This window comes from Coregonus lavaretus (assembly GCF_964263955.1).
Source record: "Coregonus lavaretus genome assembly, contig: HAP1_SCAFFOLD_3349, whole genome shotgun sequence".
Classification (NCBI taxonomy): domain Eukaryota; kingdom Metazoa; phylum Chordata; class Actinopteri; order Salmoniformes; family Salmonidae; genus Coregonus; species Coregonus lavaretus.
Genome location: NW_028166770.1, coordinates 32,556 through 52,500, shown reverse-complemented (window position 1 = coordinate 52,500; position 19,945 = coordinate 32,556). Strand labels below are relative to the sequence as shown.

The 19,945-nt window shown below is 44.8% G+C and overlaps 1 protein-coding gene across 1 annotated transcript; it reads left to right on the top strand.

Annotated features, from left to right (window-relative positions):
- Positions 1-4,263: 4,263 nt before the first annotated feature.
- LOC311114326 (regulator of G-protein signaling 12-like) lies at positions 4,264-19,487 on the top strand (the record flags this gene model as incomplete). Its single annotated transcript, XM_084189589.1, has 8 exons — positions 4,264-4,321; positions 7,040-9,050; positions 10,568-10,800; positions 11,782-11,979; positions 12,672-12,911; positions 17,695-17,886; positions 18,328-19,107; positions 19,476-19,487. The coding sequence occupies exons 2-8, from the start codon at positions 8,381-8,383 to the stop codon at positions 19,485-19,487; spliced, it is 2,325 nt and encodes a 774-aa protein (XP_084045715.1). The 5' UTR covers positions 4,264-4,321; positions 7,040-8,380.
- Between the last annotated feature and the right edge of the window lie 458 nt (positions 19,488-19,945).

The window sequence follows — 19,945 nt, the reverse complement described above, 5'->3', positions numbered from 1 at the left end:
GCACACACACACATATATATATATATATATATATATATATATATATATATATATATATATATATATATATATATATATATAAACCCACAGTAATTTCTGTAAAACACCAACATTTGGGCATCACTGTGCCTTCTTCAGACGCTGTGTGTGTGTGTGTGTGTGTGTGTGTGTGAGAGAGAGAGAGAGAGGTCTGAAAACCCTTATTGACTTGGTTTAGATTGTTCTACAGTAAAAACGTTGACATCAATCTGTCTCTAGTTGTTAAGATATGGACCCAGATAACACTTATTCAGTCTGTCTCTAGTTGTTAAGATATGGACCCAGATAACACTTATTCAGTCTGTCTCTAGTTGTTAAGATATGGACCCAGATAACACTTATTCAGTCTGTCTCTAGTTAAGATATGGACCCAGATAACACGTATTCTGTTTTCTTTGTCCTTTTAATTATTTCTTAATTAAAAAGCATAAAACTGGCACCTTGATAGTGTAATAAGATTACCCAGAATTCTTTATGTGTTGAGCGGACGACGGGGGTTAGAGGTCGACTGATATGTTTAGCACAGCTCTCGTTGAGAGACTTTTAAAATCAATTTTTAGGTTAAAAGCTAAACTGAAAGTTCAGTGTCTTGGGGTGTCTTCAGTTGTCACTAACCCTGGTCAAGAAGGGCTACAGTGTGTGTGCAGGTTTTTTATTCCTGCCTAGCACGAACACACATCATTCAGCTAATGAAGGTCTTGATGATTCTGTGATAAACTAAAAGCAGGTGTGTTAGTGCTGCTGGGCTGGAACAAAAGCCTGCACCCCTGTACCTCTCCGGGAGCGAAGTTGGCCAGCCTTGTCCTACATGGTCCGAACAGAAGCAGATGTGATGTGAGATTCTTCCCCGGAGGCTTTCATTGATCATCAGGAGGCAATGATAGAATCAGAACTGTCATTCTACGGAGAGAATTAGAATGACTTCACTCCATTCTGAAGCCTCTCCTGCTATACAACCAGTTGCATTCTGTTTCTGTCACACTTCTCTTTCACTCTGTCTGCAAGGAGATACACTGTTCATTTCAAATATCATTTAAAGGCTATATTTTTAACTGGATGAAATTACTGGAGATAATGTGATGTAGAAATGAATAAAGTATTTTAAAAAATGTAAAAAGGAAATTGCATGTTGTGCGTTTCCTTTGTAAATGAATGTCTTCTCTTTCAAAATATATTTATTCCACTACTGTTTAGATAATACAAACATTAGCTTCATGTCATGCTGTTAACCTCAAGCTAAGATATTAGGTAGGATAAGGTGGTTGTGGGGGTGTTTTAGTCCAATGTTTAGAGGGGCGTGTTTAATCCTCTCTCACGGTGTTTAGTCCAATGTTTAAGGGGGCGTGTTTAATCCTCTCTCACGGTGTTTAGTCCAATGTTTAAGGGGGCGTGTTTAATCCTCTCTCACGCTGAGTTGGGCGGGAAGAAAACAACAGATTAACAAGAGATTTTAAGGATTTGCCGACCTGCAATATTTGATAATGTACAGTAGTCTACTGTAGTGTATATCTGTTTCTTGTCTCTGATTTAAGCTTGCATCCTAAACTGCACCCTATTCCCTATGTATTGCAGCCGTATGGATCCTGGTCAAAAGTAGTGCACTACATAGGGAATAGGGTGCAGTTTGGGGGAAACGGGAATTAAAGACACAATTTAGACATGACCAGACACGGCTGCCGTCACAGACGGTCAACCAAGGTTGCTGTGATGTCATCTCAGTCCTGTGTAGTCTACACACTTGGGGGCATTTTTAATAGTTGTTAAAGAGTATTAATCACAGATTAACCACTAGCCATATGGCTCACATAGCCTGCGTCCCAAATGACCCCCTATTCCCTATATAGTGCTCCTACAGCCCACCACAGGAGGGATGGGGGTCCCCAATCTGGACCTACTAACATACTGGACATAGACAGCACATTTAGGGGTAATGCATGTAATCACATAACTATTCTATTCCTTCTATTTCTATGCTTGTTGTGATTGACTATGCATCAGCCATCAGAGGATGTATTATTTTCTCAATATAATAACATTCTCAAGGATGTTACAGAGATAGACTAGAGAGGATGTTACAGAGATAGACTAGAGAGGATGTTACACAGATAGACTAGAGAGGATGTTACAGAGACTAGAGAGGATGTTACAGATAGAGATTATGTACAACATATAGAGAGGATATTACCCTCTCTCTCCTCTCTGTCTCTCTCTCCCCCCCTCTCTCTCTCTCTCTCTCTCCTCTCTGTCTCCACCTCTGTCTCCCCCTCCCCTCTCTCTCTGTCTCTCTCTCTCTCTCTCCCTCTCTCTCTCTCTCTCTCTCTCTCCCTCTCTCTCTCCCCCTCTCTCTCTCTCTCTCTCTCTCTGTCTCCACCTCTGTCTCCCCCTCCCCTCTCTCTCTGTCTCTCTCTCTCTCTCTCTCTCCTCCTCTCTCTCTCTCTCTCTCTCTCTCCCTCTCTCTCTCTCTCTCTCTCTCTCTCCCTCTCTCTCTCTCTCTCTCCCTCTCTCTCTCTCCCTCTCTCTCTCTCTCTCTCTCTCTCTCTCTCTCTCTCTCTCTGTCTCCCCCCTCCCCTCCCCCCCCCCCCTCCCCTCCCCTCCCCCCCCCCCCCCCCCCTCCCCTCCCCTCCCCCCTCCTCTCCCCCTCTCTCTGAGGAGTTGGTTAGACATGCACGATGCCCATATGGAACTTCACCATACTGTTCTTTCAGCCGGCCGGAGATAATTCAAATCCTCAGACAAGATGCTTCCCATGACCTCTGACCTCTGTGCTGTCTGTCTGTGCGGCTGGATGCGGCTGTGGTACAGTAGGCTATTCCCAGAGTGGCTATCAGGCAGCTATTTATGGGAGATCGACACAGACTGTCTACGGAATTATAAGATGTAATGCATGATGACGAATGGACATTTATGGGGATGTTTTTATCTCAGAAAAAGGGGGGTAGTTTACATAGATTAAAAATTATATAACACAATATATATGTTAGAACACAAGGTGTGATATCTGTGTTACTGTTATATCAGCTACATCATCAGTAACCACCAGTTGTGATATCATGTATTACTGTCAGGTTATATTATCTCCATCAGTAACCACCAGTTGTGATATCATGTATTACTGTCAGGTTATAGTATCTCCATCAGTAACCACCAGTTGTGATATCATGTATTACTGTCAGGTTATAGTATCTCCATCAGTAACCACCAGTTGTGATATCATGTATTACTGTCAGGTTATAGTATCTCCATCAGTAACCACCAGTTGTGATATCATGTATTACTGTCAGGTTATATTACCTCCATCAGTAACCACCAGTTGTGATATCATGTATTACTGTCAGGTTATATTACCTCCATCAGTAACCACCAGTTGTGATATCATGTATTACTGTCAGGTTATATTACCTCCATCAGTAACCACCAGTTGTGATATCATGTATTACTGTCAGGTTATAGTATCTCCATCAGTAACCACCAGTTGTGATATCATGTATTACTGTCAGGTTATAGTATCTCCATCAGTAACCACCAGTTGTGATATCATGTATTACTGTCAGGTTATATTACCTCCATCAGTAACCACCAGTTGTGATATCATGTATTACTGTCAGGTTATATTACCTCCATCAGTAACCACCAGTTGTGATATCATGTATTACTGTCAGGTTATAGTATCTCCATCAGTAACCACCAGTTGTGATATCATGTATTACTGTCAGGTTATAGTATCTCCATCAGTAACCACCAGTTGTGATATCATGTATTACTGTCAGGTTATAGTATCTCCATCAGTAACCACCAGTTGTGATATCATGTATTACTGTCAGGTTATAGTATCTCCATCAGTAACCACCAGTTGTGATATCATGTATTACTGTCAGGTTATATTACCTCCATCAGTAACCACCAGTTGTGATATCATGTATTACTGTCAGGTTATAGTATCTCCATCAGTAACCACCAGTTGTGATATCATGTATTACTGTCAGGTTATAGTATCTCCATCAGTAACCACCAGTTGTGATATCATGTATTACTGTCAGGTTATAGTATCTCCATCAGTAACCACCAGTTGTGATATCATGTATTACTGTCAGGTTATAGTATCTCCATCAGTAACCACCAGTTTCTCCCAATACTCCAGACCAGTAACCCCCCTCCCCTCCTCCCCAAACACACACACACACCTCCTTTTAGTCTTTCTTCAGCAGCTGGTAGTTAGTAGTCTTTCGTTTGTTTACGGTGCTTACTGCTAACCTAACCATGGGATCAGACTGAACATAATCGGGTACGCATTTATGAACTGTAAGCAATTTTAAACACTTTTTTAAAACTGGATAGCTAGCTAGTTATATAGCCACGGTGAAGTTCTCCATATGGATATACGTTTTGCAATGTAATGGCTAACAAATGCATTGGCCAGGTGGTGGATTGAGTAAATTGAACAGAGAAAAACAAAACGTTAAAGTAAGTTAACGTTATAGGTATTATATTTAGTTAGTTAATTAGCTATAAGCATGATATATTACTATATTTAAACAGTAAGCAACATAGATTAGCAAAATTAGCCATCTGGCTAGCGAATAAACTAGGCTGAACCGGTAGCTAACCATGACAACTGCAGCGATACCGTTACACTTTAGCCAGCTGTTCTAATCTCCTTGGGAAACAATGTATAGCTTTCTTCCTCTGTATCGTCTGCAAACACATTCCGGAGAGTGCCACGGTCTTGTGTAGTCTTTACTGTAATTGTGTGTGAAAGATATAACTTTGGTTGGATGCCATTTTCTTGTTAAACATTGGATTTGAATTCGGCCACCTGTAGCATACTGTACTTTTGTTGCTAGCCGATTCTCAATCAAACTTTAATCATTCTAGCTAGTTTTTTTTTGTTGGTACATTCGGCGAACAGTTCTGAGTATGATTGACAGCCATGTAAACCAATGACAGGACAGAAAAGTTATGTGTACACTATCGTTACCATGGTTACTCGTTGACATTACAAGAATCTGGAAAACGGAGGCGGGACAGTAGTTAAGCACGGGTGGATGCACTTTCAAGGTGTATGGATTTTCGACCAGCAATTTACGGACAATAATTACAAAGTTTGTAAACTATCTTTATATTCCTTATAAACACAAAGACTGAAGCCCAAATGACGACAGCGCAGTGCTAGTGATACAATGAACAACTTGTTGTCATTTTTCGTTAGAATCTTAGCTTGTTAGCTACGCTTGCTATAGGTACCTAGCTAGCTACTGTAGCCAGCTAACTAAATTAGCTCTCTGTTCTCGTCCTCTCTTGCAAACAAGCTGCTAAGCTTAGCTAGTTCTCTCTTTGGCTGAGTTTAGCTCACTTGTAGGTTTGTCAGCAGTTAGCAAACATTGCTTGTTAGCTAGAGGGTGTGGAGAGAGGAGAGGAGGCTATCTTGTTGCCACGCAACTGTATGCCCTCCTGTCTTCAACACCTGTGGAAAGGTGAGTCGCGAGTTACCGCCCTCGGTTTTGAAATCATCCTTCCCATTGAACAATGCAATGCGTCTTCTAACCCCACCCACGGGCAGGTGTGGTTTTGTGTCAGTGGTGGAGGTGCATTCATTCACCAAGGGGGTGTTGTAGAATGCAGTAATCCTTCCTTGGCATTCTACATGGCATTGCGTTTAAAATGTATTTGGTGTTTATTTATCTCATAGTTCTTTCCTTTATATGACTTCTTGAAGGAGTGTACACTTGGGGGACCTTGTAAGACAGTGCTTCCCAAACCTCTCCTTGAGTTCCCCCCAACCGTTCAACTTATTTGATGTATTCCAGTGCTATTCTACTAGTCAACTAAGCACCAAGCCCTTCATTGGTAAAATCAACTGGAAATCAAATCACATTTTATTTGTCACATGCCCCGAATACAACAGCCGTAGACCTTACAGTGAAATGCTTACTTACAAGCCCTTTACCAACAATGCAGTTTTAAGACAAACAAGAGTTAAGAAAATTATTTACTAAATAAACTAAAGTTTAAAAAAAATTAAAGAGCAACAATAAATAAACAAATAATGAGGCTATAAACAGGGGGTACTGGTACCGAGTCAATGTGGGGGGTACAGGTTAGTCCAGGTAATAATGAGGCTATATACAGGGGGTACTGGTACCGAGTCAATGTGGGGGGTACAGGTTAGTCCAGGTAATAATGAGGCTATATACAGGGGGTACTGGTACCGAGTCAATGTGGGGGGTACAGGTTAGTCCAGGTAATAATGAGGCTATATACAGGGGGTACTGGTACCGAGTCAATGTGGGGGGTACAGGTTAGTCCAGGTAATTGAGGTAATATGTACATGTAGGTAGGAGTAAAGTGACTATGCATAGATAATAAACAGCGAGTAGCAGCATCGTAAAAAAGGGGTGGGGGGGGGGGGGGGTTAATGCAAATAGTCCGGGTAGCCATGATTAGCTGTTCAGGAGTCTTATGGCTTGGGGGTAGAAGCTGTTGAGAAGTCTTTTGGACCTAGACTTGGCACTCCGGTACCGCTTGCCGTGCAGTAGCAGAGAGAACAGTCTATGACTAGGGTGGTTGGAGTCTTTGATAATTTTTAGGGCCTTCCTCTGACACCGCCTGGTATAGAGGTCCTGGATGGCAGGAAGCTTGGCCCCAGTGATGTACTGGGCCGTATGCACTAACCTCTGTAGTGCCTTGCGGTCGGAGGCCGAGCAGTTGCCATACCAGGTAGTGATGCAACCAGTCAGGATGCTCTCGATGGTGCAGCTGTATAACTTTTTGAGGATCTGGAACACATCAAATAAGTGTGGAACAGCTTGGGGTACTCAAGGAGAGGTGTGGGAAACACTGCTACCAACCCCAATGGTACTGTGCTGACTCACATGTGTTCCTTTCAGGCATGTGGCTTGATTGTTGTTATATTGGCTCCTGCCCTCTGTGTGTTGTATTGGCTACCATCAGATATACTCACAATGAGTCCTTGGTGCTGTTTGTCCCTCCTGTCTCTCTGTAGGTGACCCCCTGCCTGACCTGTGACAAGTCACATCATCATCAGAGAGTGGCACCAGCATGGCAGGGCTGGCGTTGGAGTGGAGGGGCTGACGCCAAGCTCTCACCCTCCTGACACATTGTTTTGAAAGCCCTCGACACTAGAACGAGACAGGGAGGAAAAGCATTAGAGGGAGAGGGAGACAGAGGAAGGAGATAGAGGGGGAAGAAGGGAGGAGAGGAGAGAGATTAAGCCTCATCAAAAGAAACAGCAATTCTCTTCACCATGCCTTACCATGCCAATAAAGCTCATTGAATGGAATGGAGTCGACAAAACTCACATCAGTATATTCAACCCCTCTCCTCTTCCTGGTTGTTGTTCTAGGCCTAAATTACTATATGTTCTCAGTCAGCTTACCTGGTAGCATAAGGGTTAGATAAATAACATCAGTCAGCTTATCTGGTAACATAAGGGTTAGATAAATAACATCAGTCAGCTTATCTGGTAACAACATAAGGGTTAGATAAATAACATCAGTCAGCTTATCTGGTAACATAAGGGTTGGATAAATATCATCAGTCAGCTTATCTGGTAACATAAGGGTTGGATAAATAACATCAGTCAGCTTATCTGGTAACGTAAGGGTTAGATAAATAACATCAGTCAGCTTATCTGGTAACATAAGGGTTAGATAAATAACATCAGTCAGTTTATCTGGTAACAACATAAGGGTTAGATAAATAACATCAGTCAGCTTATCTGGTAGCATAAGGGTTAGATAAATAACATCAGTCAACTTACCTGGTAGCATAAGGGTTAGATAAATAACATCAGTCAGTTTATCTGGTAACATAAGGGTTGGATAAATAACATCAGTCAGCTTATCTGGTAACATAAGGGTTGGATAAATAACATCAGTCAGCTTATCTGGTAACATAAGGGTTAGATAAATAACATCAGTCAACTTACCTGGTAGCATAAGGGTTAGATAAATAACATCAGTCAGTTTATCTGGTAACATAAGGGTTGGATAAATAACATCAGTCAGCTTATCTGGTAACATAAGGGTTAGATAAATAACATCAGTCAGCTTATCTGGTAACATAAGGGTTAGATAAATAACATCAGTCAGCTTATCTGGTAACATAAGGGTTAGATAAATAACATCAGTCATCTTATCTGGTAACATAAGGGTTAGATAAATAACATCAGTCAGCTTATCTGGTAACAACATAAGGGTTAGATAAATAACATCAGTCAGTTTATCTGGTAACATAAGGGTTAGATAAATAACATCAGTCAGCTTATCTGGTAACGTAAGGGTTGGATAAATAACGTACAATAACAGAACAACGAGTCAAAACAATGTTCAGACAGACGGACACCTCGTCCAAGAGACGTCATGGAGGACATGGGGGCAGCGGGGATCGTATCCGGGGGGTGGAGGTGGCCAGGGGGAGGGCAGGGTATGGGTTCACCCTCTCTGGCCAGGGCCCCTGTGTCCTCAGCTGCATTCTAAAAGGAAGTCCGGCGGACTACGTGGGTCTCCGCTCCGGTGACCACATCCTGTCCGTGAACGACATAAACGTCTCCAAGGCGTCGCATGAGGACGTCGTCAAGCTGATTGGCCGATGCACGGGGGTTCTGCACCTGGTCGTCGCCGAGGGAGACCGGGGAGGCCGTCGTCACGGACACGGTGGTACCAACCGCAACCGTCGCCACGGAAACAATTCAGGAAGTCCAGCCGGAGGAGCGGCAGCTGCCGCGGACTCATGCTCCAGCGACGAGGAGTTGTGTGGTTTCCATAACAATAGCAGCAGAGGCGGCAACAACAACAACGTGAAGCCGGGTTCTCGCGGTAACAGCGCCAGTGGTGGTGGAGGAGGAGGGGGTGGTGGTTGGTTCAAGCCCAAGCTGGACTCCAAGACCCTGGGTATTAACAGGGCAGAGAGGGTGGTGGCGGAGATGCAGTCTGGAGGAATATTCAACATGATCTTTGATAACTCTTCACACTCCTCCAGCAGCTCAGAGAAAGGTATCAATCTGCCTGTTTTAATATATAATGTTTTTTAATATACTGTTTGACATCACATTTTGGGCTGGTTTCCCAGACACATTTTAACGGAGATGCTTTTTAGTCCAGGACTAACTCGGCTTAATCTGTGTCTGGTAAACTGGCCCTTTATGTACAGTGCATTCGGAAAGTATTCAGACCCCTTGACTTTTTCCACATTTTGTTACGTTACAGCCTTATTCAAAAAATTATTAAATAGTTCGTTCCCCCTCATCAATCTGCACACAATACCCCATAATGACAAAGCATAGGGTCATTGTCCCCAGTCTGAGGTCCTGAGTGCTCTGGAGTAGGTTTTCATCAAGTATCTCTCTGTACTTTGCTCCGTTCATCTTTCCCTCGATCCTGACTAGTCTCACAGTCCCTGCCACTGAAAAACATACCCACAGCATGATGCTGCCACCACCATGCTTCATCGTAGGGATGGTGCCAGGTTTCTTCCAGATGTGACGCTTGGCATTCAGGCCAAAGAGTTCAATCTTGGTTTCATCAGACCAGAGAATCTTGTTTATCGTGGTCTGAGAGTCCTTTAGGTGCGTTTTGGCAAATTCAAAGCGGGCTGTCATGTGCCTTTTACTGAGGAGTGGCTTCCGTCTGGCCACTCTACCATAAAGGCCTGATTGGTGGAGTGCTGCAGAGATGGTTGTCCTTCTGGAAGGTTCTCCCATATCCACAGATGAACTCTGGAACTCAGAGTGACCATCGGGTTCTTGGTCACCTCCCTGACAAAGGCCCTTCTCCCCCGATTGCTCAGTTTGGACCGGGCGGCCAGCTCTAGGAAGAGTCTGGGTGATTCCAAACTTCTTCCATTTAAGAATGATGGAGGCCACTGTGTTCTTGGGGACCTTCAATGCTGCAGAAATGTTTTGGTACCCTTCCCCAGATCTGTGCCTCGACACAATCCTGTCTCGGAGCTCTACGGACATTTCCTTCGACCTCATGGCTTCGTTTTTGCTCTGACATGCACTGTCAACTGTGGGACCTTATATAGACAGGTGTTTGCCTTTCCAAATCATGTCCAATCAATTGAATTTACCATAGGTGGACTCCAATCTAGTTGTAGAAACATCTCAAGGATGATCAATGGAAACAGGATGCACCTGAGCTCAATTTCGAGTCTCATAGCAAAGGGTCTGAATACTTATGTATGTTTTTATCTTTAATACATCTGCCAAAATTTCTAAAAAACAGTTTTCGCTTCGTCATTCTGGGGTATTGTGTGTAGATTGAGAGGATTTCTTTTTAATTGAATCCGTTTTAGAATAAGGCCGTAACGTAACAAAAATAAGGAAAAAGTCAAGGGGTCTGAATACTTTCTGAATACACTGTAAAAGAGTGGAAAGAGTCTGGGTGAATTCAAACTTCTTCCATTTAAGAATGATGGAGGCCACTGTGTTCTTGGGGACCTTCAATGCTGCAGAAATTTTTCAAATAAACTAAACCTAACCCTAAACTTGACCCTAAACCTAATCCTAAAGACAGGGTCATCGCTCCTCCTCCTCCGCCTCCTCCCCGTGCCTCCTCTTCCTCCTCTGCGTCGGCCAAGCCTGCGAGGCCCCTGTCAGAACCAGAGTTCCCCCCGTACCATAACGGCCGGGGCCGGTCCCGCAGCAACCCCAACCTGCTCTCTGAGGAGGAGATGGCCAGGGTTCTAATGACCGATGACTCCGTGTTCCTAGACGGGTTCCATCTGCAGGAGGCAGAGGTCCAGGTGAATACTGAGGATGTGTCCCAAATGGCACTATTCACTTTTGACCAGAGTCCTACTACCCCTCCTGATTCAAATGCGGAAGACACATTTCAGTTGAATGCATTCAGTTTTACAACTGACTAGGTATCCCCATTTCCTTTGATACCCACACAACTACATTATCAGCTAGGTTTAATACCCACACAACTACATTATCAGCCCTGTTTGATACCCACACAACTACATTATCAGCTAGGTTTGATACCCACACAACTACATTATCAGCTAGGTTTGATACCCACACAGCTACATTATCAGCTAGGTTTGATACCCACACAGCTACATTATCAGCTAGGTTTGATACCCACACAACTACATTATCAGCTAGGTTTGATACCCACACAACTACATTATCAGCTAGGTTTGATACCCACACAACTACATTATCAGCTAGGTTTAATACCCACACAACTACATTATCAGCTAGGTTTGATACCCACACAACTACATTATCAGCTAGGTTTGATACCCACACAACTACATTATCAGCTAGGTTTGATACCCACACAACTACATTATCAGCTAGGTTTGATACCCACACAACTACATTATCAGCTAGGTTTGATACCCACACAACTACATTATTAGCTAGGTTTGATACCCACACAGCAACATTATCAGCTAGGTTTGATACCCACACAACTACATTATCAGCTAGGTTTGATACCCACACAACTACATTATCAGCTAGGTTTGATACCCACACAACTACATTATCAGCTAGGTTTGATACCCACACAACTACATTATCAGCTAGGTTTGATACCCACACAACTACATTATCAGCTAGGTTTGATACCCACACAACTACATTATCAGCTAGGTTTGATACACACACAACTACATTATCAGCTAGATTTGATACCCACACAACTACATTATCAGCTAGGTTTTACAGCAGTGAATGTTGGAGTAATGTTTTTGCTGCCTCCCTCTTTCCAGGTGGAGGTGGAAGGGGAGGACTTCTGCCTGGATCCCAGCGAGGGTATCCTGAACGTGGGTATGATGGTAGGGTACCTGGGCTCCATAGAGCTGGCCTCTACAGGGGCTAGTCTGGAGAGTGACAGTCTGCAGGCCATCAGAGGAAGCATGAGACGACTCAGGGCAGAACAGAAGATACACTCCCTGGTCCTCATGAAGGTACGGGTTGCTTTGGATTGGTTGAACGTTTGGGTTGGTTGGTTAGTTGGTAGGTTGGTTGGTTTATTGAATGGTTGGTTGGTGGGTTGGTTTATTGATTGAATGGTTAGTTGGTTAGTTGATTGGTGGGTTGGTTTATTGATTGAAACGTTAGTTGGTTAGTTGATTGGTAGGTTGGTTTATTGATTGAATGGTTGGTTGGTTGGTTTATTGATTGGTGGGTTGGTTTATTGATTGAATGGTTGGTTAGTTGATTGGTAGATTGGTTTATTGATTGAATGGTTGGTTGGTTTATTGATTTAATGGCTGGTTGATTGGTGGGTTGGTTGGTTGGTTGGTTGATTGAATGGTTGGTTGATTGAATGGTTGGTTGGTTGATTGAATGGTTGGTTGGTTGATTGAATGGTTGGTTGGTTGATTGAATGGTTGGTTGGTTGGTTGGTTGTTTGATTGGTTGGGTGGTTGGTTGGTTGGTTGGGTGGTTGGTTGATTGAAATGTTTAGATGCCATATCTCTAAATGGTACTTTGACCCTGTGCTCTAACCTGTGGGTGGGTCTCGGGGTCGTTGTTACAAAAACAAACAATCTCTGTTTCCTCTGGAAAGAAGGACCATAAAGGCTTCTTCTTGGAATAGAGGACTGTGTGTTTCTAAAATAGAAGGGATTGTAACTCTATATGTTGTTCTTCCCAGGTGATGCACGATTGTGTGCGGCTGTGCAGTGACAGGAGACAGGTCCTTGCTACCTACCCTGCCGAGAAGCTAGCCTTCAGCGCCTGTTGCCCCGACGACCGACGCTTCTTCGGACTGGTCACCATGCAGGCCTCCCATGACGACGACGGTCACTATGGCAATGGTAACCGGGAGGAAGAGGGCGGGCTGAGGACTTCCTGTCACGTGTTCATAGTCGACCCCGAACTCTGTCATCACCAGGTAGGGTTGGACAAAAGGTCAAAGAAAAAATAACCACAAACCTTTTCAAAGCTCTCAAGCTAATAATAACATCCATATTAAACTGCCATATTTTAACATTTACAAACATACAATTTACGAAACTTTAGAAGTTATTTTGAATATTTGTGGGGGTCCTAGAGTCCTGGGCCCGGTTTCCCAAAAGCATCTTAAGGCTAATTTCATCGTTAGAACCTTCGTAGGAGCATCGTTAAATCTCCGAGCTGTTTCCCAAACCCAACGTTGCACTTGAAAACACTCGTAATCTAACGCCTGCCTCAGACCACTCGTGGAACAGCTAAGTGCGTAGTTAAGATGCTTTTTTGCCCTCCCACGTTACTTTATACACAGAAAATCTCCACTAAACATAAAATCACATGGTTTATCCGTCTCTCTGTGACCGCCGATAACTTCAGAACAAAAGTTGACAAAAAAATACAAAGTCGCCAATGTCTTTGCAATTGACACCAAACAAGCGACGTATAAAAAATATGCTTCAAATGAAAAACCGAGATGACTGCATTAAAAATATTAATACATTAGGCTATAGGCCTATTTCAGTCACATTGAAATACATTTGATGTTCAATCAGTTGAGTTCTATTTTGCTACTTGTAGGCTACTGTCTGTCATTTGTCTCAATATATTGGATGATCTGTAGCCTAACATGTACGCAATGAAGTGCCAAATCGGTGATTTAGTGCATTTTTATTGGGTAAGCATTAGACTAAGATACCCAGGGCCTCCCGAGTGGCGCAGCGGTCTGAGGCGCTGCAGCCCAGTGCTTGAGGCGTCACTACAGACCCGGGTTCGATCCCAGGCTGTGTTGCAGCCGGCCGCGACAAGGGAGACCCATGAGGCGGCGCACAATTGGCCCAGCGTCGTACCGGGTTAGGGGAGGGTTTGGCCGGCCGGGATGTCCTTGTCCCATCGCGCTCTAGCGACTCCTTGTGGCGGGTCGGGCGCCTGCAAGCTGACTTCGGTCGCCAGTTGTACGGTGTTTCCTCCGACACATTGGTGCGGCTGGCTTCCGGGTTAAGCGAGCGGTGTGTGAAGAAGCAGTGACGCCTTGGCAGGGTCCTGTTTCGGAGGACGCCTGGCTCTCGACCTTCACCTCTCCCGAGTCCGTACGGGAGTTGCAGCGATGAGACAAGACTGTAACTACATTTACATTTTAGTCATTTAGCAGACGCTCTTATCCAGAACGACTTCCAGTTAGTGAGTGCATACATTTTACCAATTGGATAACACGAAATTGGGGAGGAAAAAGGGGTCCAAAAAAAATATGAATAAGACGCCTGAATATTTGCAGCCGTAAGCGGTAATATCTCTCTAGGAGCTGATCCGTTGTCAGTATTGTGAAATAGTTCTAATGTTAAAGGTAAGATTTGAATTGAGAAAGATGATCTGAGGGAAGTGCTGCCTTTCTTTCGATCGTGTTAGTATCATGCTCCCAACGATGCACTTAGCGACTGTTCTCTCTGCGTGGTGTTTTGGGAAACGCGTGTTACGTCTTTGTCCGTTGTATGAAAGATGCATGGTTAAAACACTGGTGAGCCTAAGTTCCATCGCTAGGGGGAAACCGGCCCTGGAATGTTACCAGTACATAAAGAGGACTTACTGGCCCTGGAATGTTACCAGTACATAAAGAGGACTTACTGGCCCTGGAATGTTACCAGTACATAAAGAGGACTTACTGGCCCTGGAATGTTATCAGTACATAAAGAGGACTTACTGGCCCTGGAATGTTACCAGTACATAAAGAGGGCTTACTGGCCCTGGAATGTTACCAGTACATAAAGAGGACTTACTGGCCCTGGAATGTTACCAGTACATAAAGAGGACTTACTGGCCCTGGAATGTTACCAGTACATAAAGAGGACTTACTGGCCCTGGAATGTTAGCAGTACATAAAGAGGACTTACTGGCCCTGGAATGTTACCAGTACATAAAGAGGGCTTACTGGCCCTGGAATGTTACCAGTACATAAAGAGGACTTACTGGCCCTGGAATGTTACCAGTACATAAAGAGGGCTTACTGGCCCTGGAATGTTACCAGTACATAAAGAGGACTTACTGGCCCTGGAATGTTACCAGTACATAAAGAGGACTTACTGGCCCTGGAATGTTACCAGTACATAAAGAGGGCTTACTGGCCCTGGAATGTTATCAGTACATAAATAGGACTTACTGGCCCTGGAATGTTACCAGTACATAAAGAGGACTTACTGGCCCTGGAATGTTACCAGTACATAAAGAGGACTTACTGGCCCTGGAATGTTACCAGTACATAAAGAGGGCTTACTGGCCCTGGAATGTTATCAGTACATAAATAGGACTTACTGGCCCTGGAATGTTATCAGTACATAAAGAGGACTTACTGGCCCTGGAATGTTACCAGTACATAAAGAGGACTTACTGGCCCTGGAATGTTACCAGTACATAAAGAGGACTTACTGGCCCTGGAATGTTACCAGTACATAAAGAGGGCTTACTGGCCCTGGAATGTTATCAGTACATAAATAGGACTTACTGGCCCTGGAATGTTATCAGTACATAAAGAGGACTTACTGGCCCTGGAATGTTACCAGTACATAAAGAGGGCTTACTGGCCCTGGAATGTTACCAGTACATAAAGAGGACTTACTGGCCCTGGAATGTTACCAGTACATAAAGAGGACTTACTGGCCCTGGAATGTTACCAGTACATAAAGAGGGCTTACTGGCCCTGGAATGTTACCAGTACATAAAGAGGACTTACTGGCCCTGGAATGTTACCAGTACATAAAGAGGACTTACTGGCCCTGGAATGTTACCAGTACATAAAGAGGGCTTACTGGCCCTGGAATGTTATCAGTACATAAATAGGACTTACTGGCCCTGGAATGTTACCAGTACATAAAGAGGACTTACTGGCCCTGGAATGTTACCAGTACATAAAGAGGACTTACTGGCCCTGGAATGTTACCAGTACATAAAGAGGGCTTACTGGCCCTGGAATGTTATCAGTACATAAATAGGACTTACTGGCCCTGGAATGTTATCAGTACATAAAGAGGACTTACTGGCCCTGGAATGTTACCAGTACATAAAGAGGACTTACTGGCCCTGGAATGTTACCAGTACATAAAGAGGACTTACTGGCCCTGGAATGTTACCAGTACATAAAGAGGGCTTACTGGCCCTGGAATGTTATCAGTACATAAATAGGACTTACTGGCCCTGGAATGTTATCAGTACATAAAGAGGACTTACTGGCCCTGGAATGTTACCAGTACATAAAGAGGGCTTACTGGCCCTGGAATGTTACCAGTACATAAAGAGGACTTACTGGCCCTGGAATGTTACCAGTACATAAAGAGGACTTACTGGCCCTGGAATGTTACCAGTACATAAAGAGGGCTTACTGGCCCTGGAATGTTACCAGTACATAAAGATGACTTACTGGCCCTGGAATGTTACCAGTACATAAAGAGGACTTACTGGCCCTGGAATGTTACCAGTACATAAAGAGGACTTACCGGCCCTGGAATGTTACCAGTACATAAAGAGGACTTACTGGCCCTGGAATGTTACCAGTACATAAAGAGGACTTACCGGCCCTGGAATGTTACCAGTACATAAAGAGGACTTACCGGCCCTGGAATGTTACCAGTACATAAAGAGGACTTACTGGCCCTGGAGTGTTACCAGTACATAAAGAGGACTTACCGGCCCTGGAGTGTTACCAGTACATAAAGAGGACTTACCGGCCCTGGAATGTTACCAGTACATAAAGAGGACTTACTGGCCCTGGAATGTTATCAGTACATAAAGAGGACTTACTGGCCCTGGAATGTTACCAGTACATAAAGAGGACTTACCGGCCCTGGAATGTTACCAGTACATAAAGAGGACTTACCGGCCCTGGAATGTTACCAGTACATAAAGAGGACTTACTGGCCCTGGAGTGTTACCAGTACATAAAGAGGACTTACCGGCCCTGGAATGTTACCAGTACATAAAGAGGACTTACCGGCCCTGGAATGTTACCAGTACATAAAGAGGACTTACTGGCCCTGGAATGTTATCAGTACATAAAGAGGACTTACTGGCCCTGGAATGTTACCAGTACATAAAGAGGACTTACTGGCCCTGGAATGTTACCAGTACATAAAGAGGACTTACTGGCCCTGGAATGTTATCAGTACATAAAGAGGACTTACTGGCCCTGGAATGTTATCAGTACATAAAGAGGACTTACTGGCCCTGGAATGTTATCAGTACATAAAGAGGACTTACTGGCCCTGGAATGTTATCAGTACATAAAGAGGACTTACTGGCCCTGGAATGTTACCAGTACATAAAGAGGACTTACTGGTTTAAATTCTTGAACAACAAAAAGGGGGGGGGGGGGCTAAATGGGATTTAGGAGGTTTTTTACATTTCTCCTTCTCCTCCTCCTTCTTCTCCTCCTCCTTCTTCTTCTCCTCCTTCTTCTCCTTCTCCTTCTTCTCCTCCTCCTTCTTCTTCTCCTCCTTCTTCTCCTTCTCCTTCTTCTTCTTCTCCTCCTTCTTCTCCTTCTTCTTCTCCTCCTCCTCCTCCTTCTTCTCCTTCTCCTTCTCCTCCTTCTCCTCCTTCTTCTTCTTCTTCTCCTTCTCCTCCTCCTCCTCCTACTTCTCCTTCTCCTTCTCCTTCTCCTCCTCCTCCTCCTCCTTCTTCTCCTTCTCCTTCTCCTTCTCCTCCTTCTTCGTCTCCTTCTCCTTCTCCTCCTCCTCCTCCTCCAGGTCCATTTGGGTGTGGCCAGGAGGTTTGGGTTTGAGTGTACCCCAGATCATGACACAGGGGGGTGTCTGGAGTTCCCCCTGACCTCCCAGCCTCTACTGCAGTTTGTGTCTGTCCTCTACCGGGACATGGGGGAGAATATTGAGGGGGTCCGGGCGCGGGCGTTCGTCGATCCGGACAACGACCCACAGCAGGTAGGTTGTCAGGACTGTTGTTTTACCGTCTGTTGTTATTTGACCTTCAGTCCAAATGGATGCTGTTTTCTTTCCTGTCTTGTTTAGTTTAGCAGAGCTTTGACACAACTTGAATGTCCAAAATACTAACACTGTGTTCTGGAGTCTGGAGCGCCGACTGGGCCTTTTCTATTGGTTTATTAAGCCAGCCGAGCTCAACCAGGCACAGAGAAAATATTTGAAATATTTGTCAGAAATCCAGGTCTGAATATGATTTATACATCACTTTTCAATGATGATGATGATTATTGTTGTTATTATTATTGTTATTATATTATTATTATTATTATTATTATTATTATTGTTGTTATTATATTATTATTATTGTTATTGTTATTATTGTTGTTATTATATTATTGTTATTATTGTTGTTATTGTTATTATTGTTGTTGTTATTAACAGAACCACAGCACCAGCAGCAACAGCGACAGCGGCATCGGTAACTTCCTGCCAGAAGAGAAGAGTAACCGTGTCTTATTGGTCGACCTGGGAGGCCATAACCACAACCATAACCCTGGTCCACGCCACTGGGACAGCCCTCCTCCTCCCTCGGCCCAGGGCTGGAACCAAGTCCCTCCCGGTGTCAACCCTGGCCCCCCTCTCCCCCCTCCACCTCCCCCGCACCACAACAACGGCTACCTCGCCGACCTCCCCCACCCTCTCCCCCCTGCCATCCCCCCTCGGGGGGCCCACTCCTCCCACCCCTCACTCCACCACTACCCGCCAGGGAAGAGGGGAGATAGAGGGGGAGGATCTGGAGGAGGAGGAGGAGAGCAGAGCCTGGCCCAGACCCAGCAGCACCATCAGTCTCAACGCTGGTTACCGGTCCATGTCCTGAGAGACTGGAGACAACCAGGCCAGGCAGGACAGACACGGGGACAAGGCGTTGGACCAGGGCTGTGTAGCGATCAGGAGTCCTACGCTGAGTCAACAGACGGCTGGTCGTCAGCTAACTGCAGCACCCTCCCTCCACCCATGAACAAGATACCTGCCGACCGCTACAGGGCTCCACTGCCAGCCGGGGACCTGCCCCTGCCCCCCCAGCCTCCCAGGCTGACCACGCAGAAGGATGAGTGGGCTAAGAAGCTGTTCGGGCCTGGGGCCGGGGCTGGAGAGAAAGGACTCGGAGAGCCCAAGCAGAATGGGAAGAGACGTGGAAATGGGAAAGACGGGGAGAAAAAGGTAAGAGAGATATACAGTATGACGTGGCGGCGTTGGAGAGGTGTGTGTGTGTGTGTGGCGGTGTTGGAGAGGTGTGTGTGTGTGTGTGTGTGTGGCGGTGTTGGAGAGGTGTGTGTGTGTGTGTGTGTGGCGGTGTTGGAGAGGTGTGTGTGTGTGTGTGTGTGGCGGTGTTGGAGAGGTGTGTGTGTGTGTGTGGCGGTGTTGGAGAGGTGTGTGTGTGTGTGTGTGTGGCGGTGTTGGAGAGGTGTGTGTGTGTGTGTGGCGGTGTTGGAGAGGTGTGTGTGTGTGTGTGTGTCAGTCTGTGTGTAGAAGTTTGAAGTACAGCATCAGATTTATGTTGATGTATTTGACCAACTTTTCTCTAGTAGGAGTGCTTGTAGTGTCTGTATTGTAAAGCACTGTGTGTGCGTGCGTGTGTGTGTGTGTGTGTGTGCGTGTGCGTGCGAGTGCTTGGTCCTGGATTGTAAAGATCCAGTCTAGTCCATATTCTACTATGATAATAGCTGGTGGTCTTGGTTGTGGAGGGAGCTTGTTAGAAGTGAAGCCCACATGAGAAGACAGGCTGTATCAAACCACGGGAGTGGAAAATTACTCTCTGGAAACGCCTGGCCACAGGCCCTACATCTCTCTCTCTCTCTCTCTCTCTCTCTCTCTCTCTCTCTCTCTCTCTCTCTCTCTCTCTCTCTCTCTCTCTCTCTCTCTCTCTCTCTCTCTCTCTCAATTCATTTCATTTCATTTCAATTTCAGGGTTTATTGGCATGGGAAACATATGTTAACATTGTCAAAGCAAGTGACGTAGATAGCCTATGGCGGCCTTTCTCAATAGCAAGGCTATGCT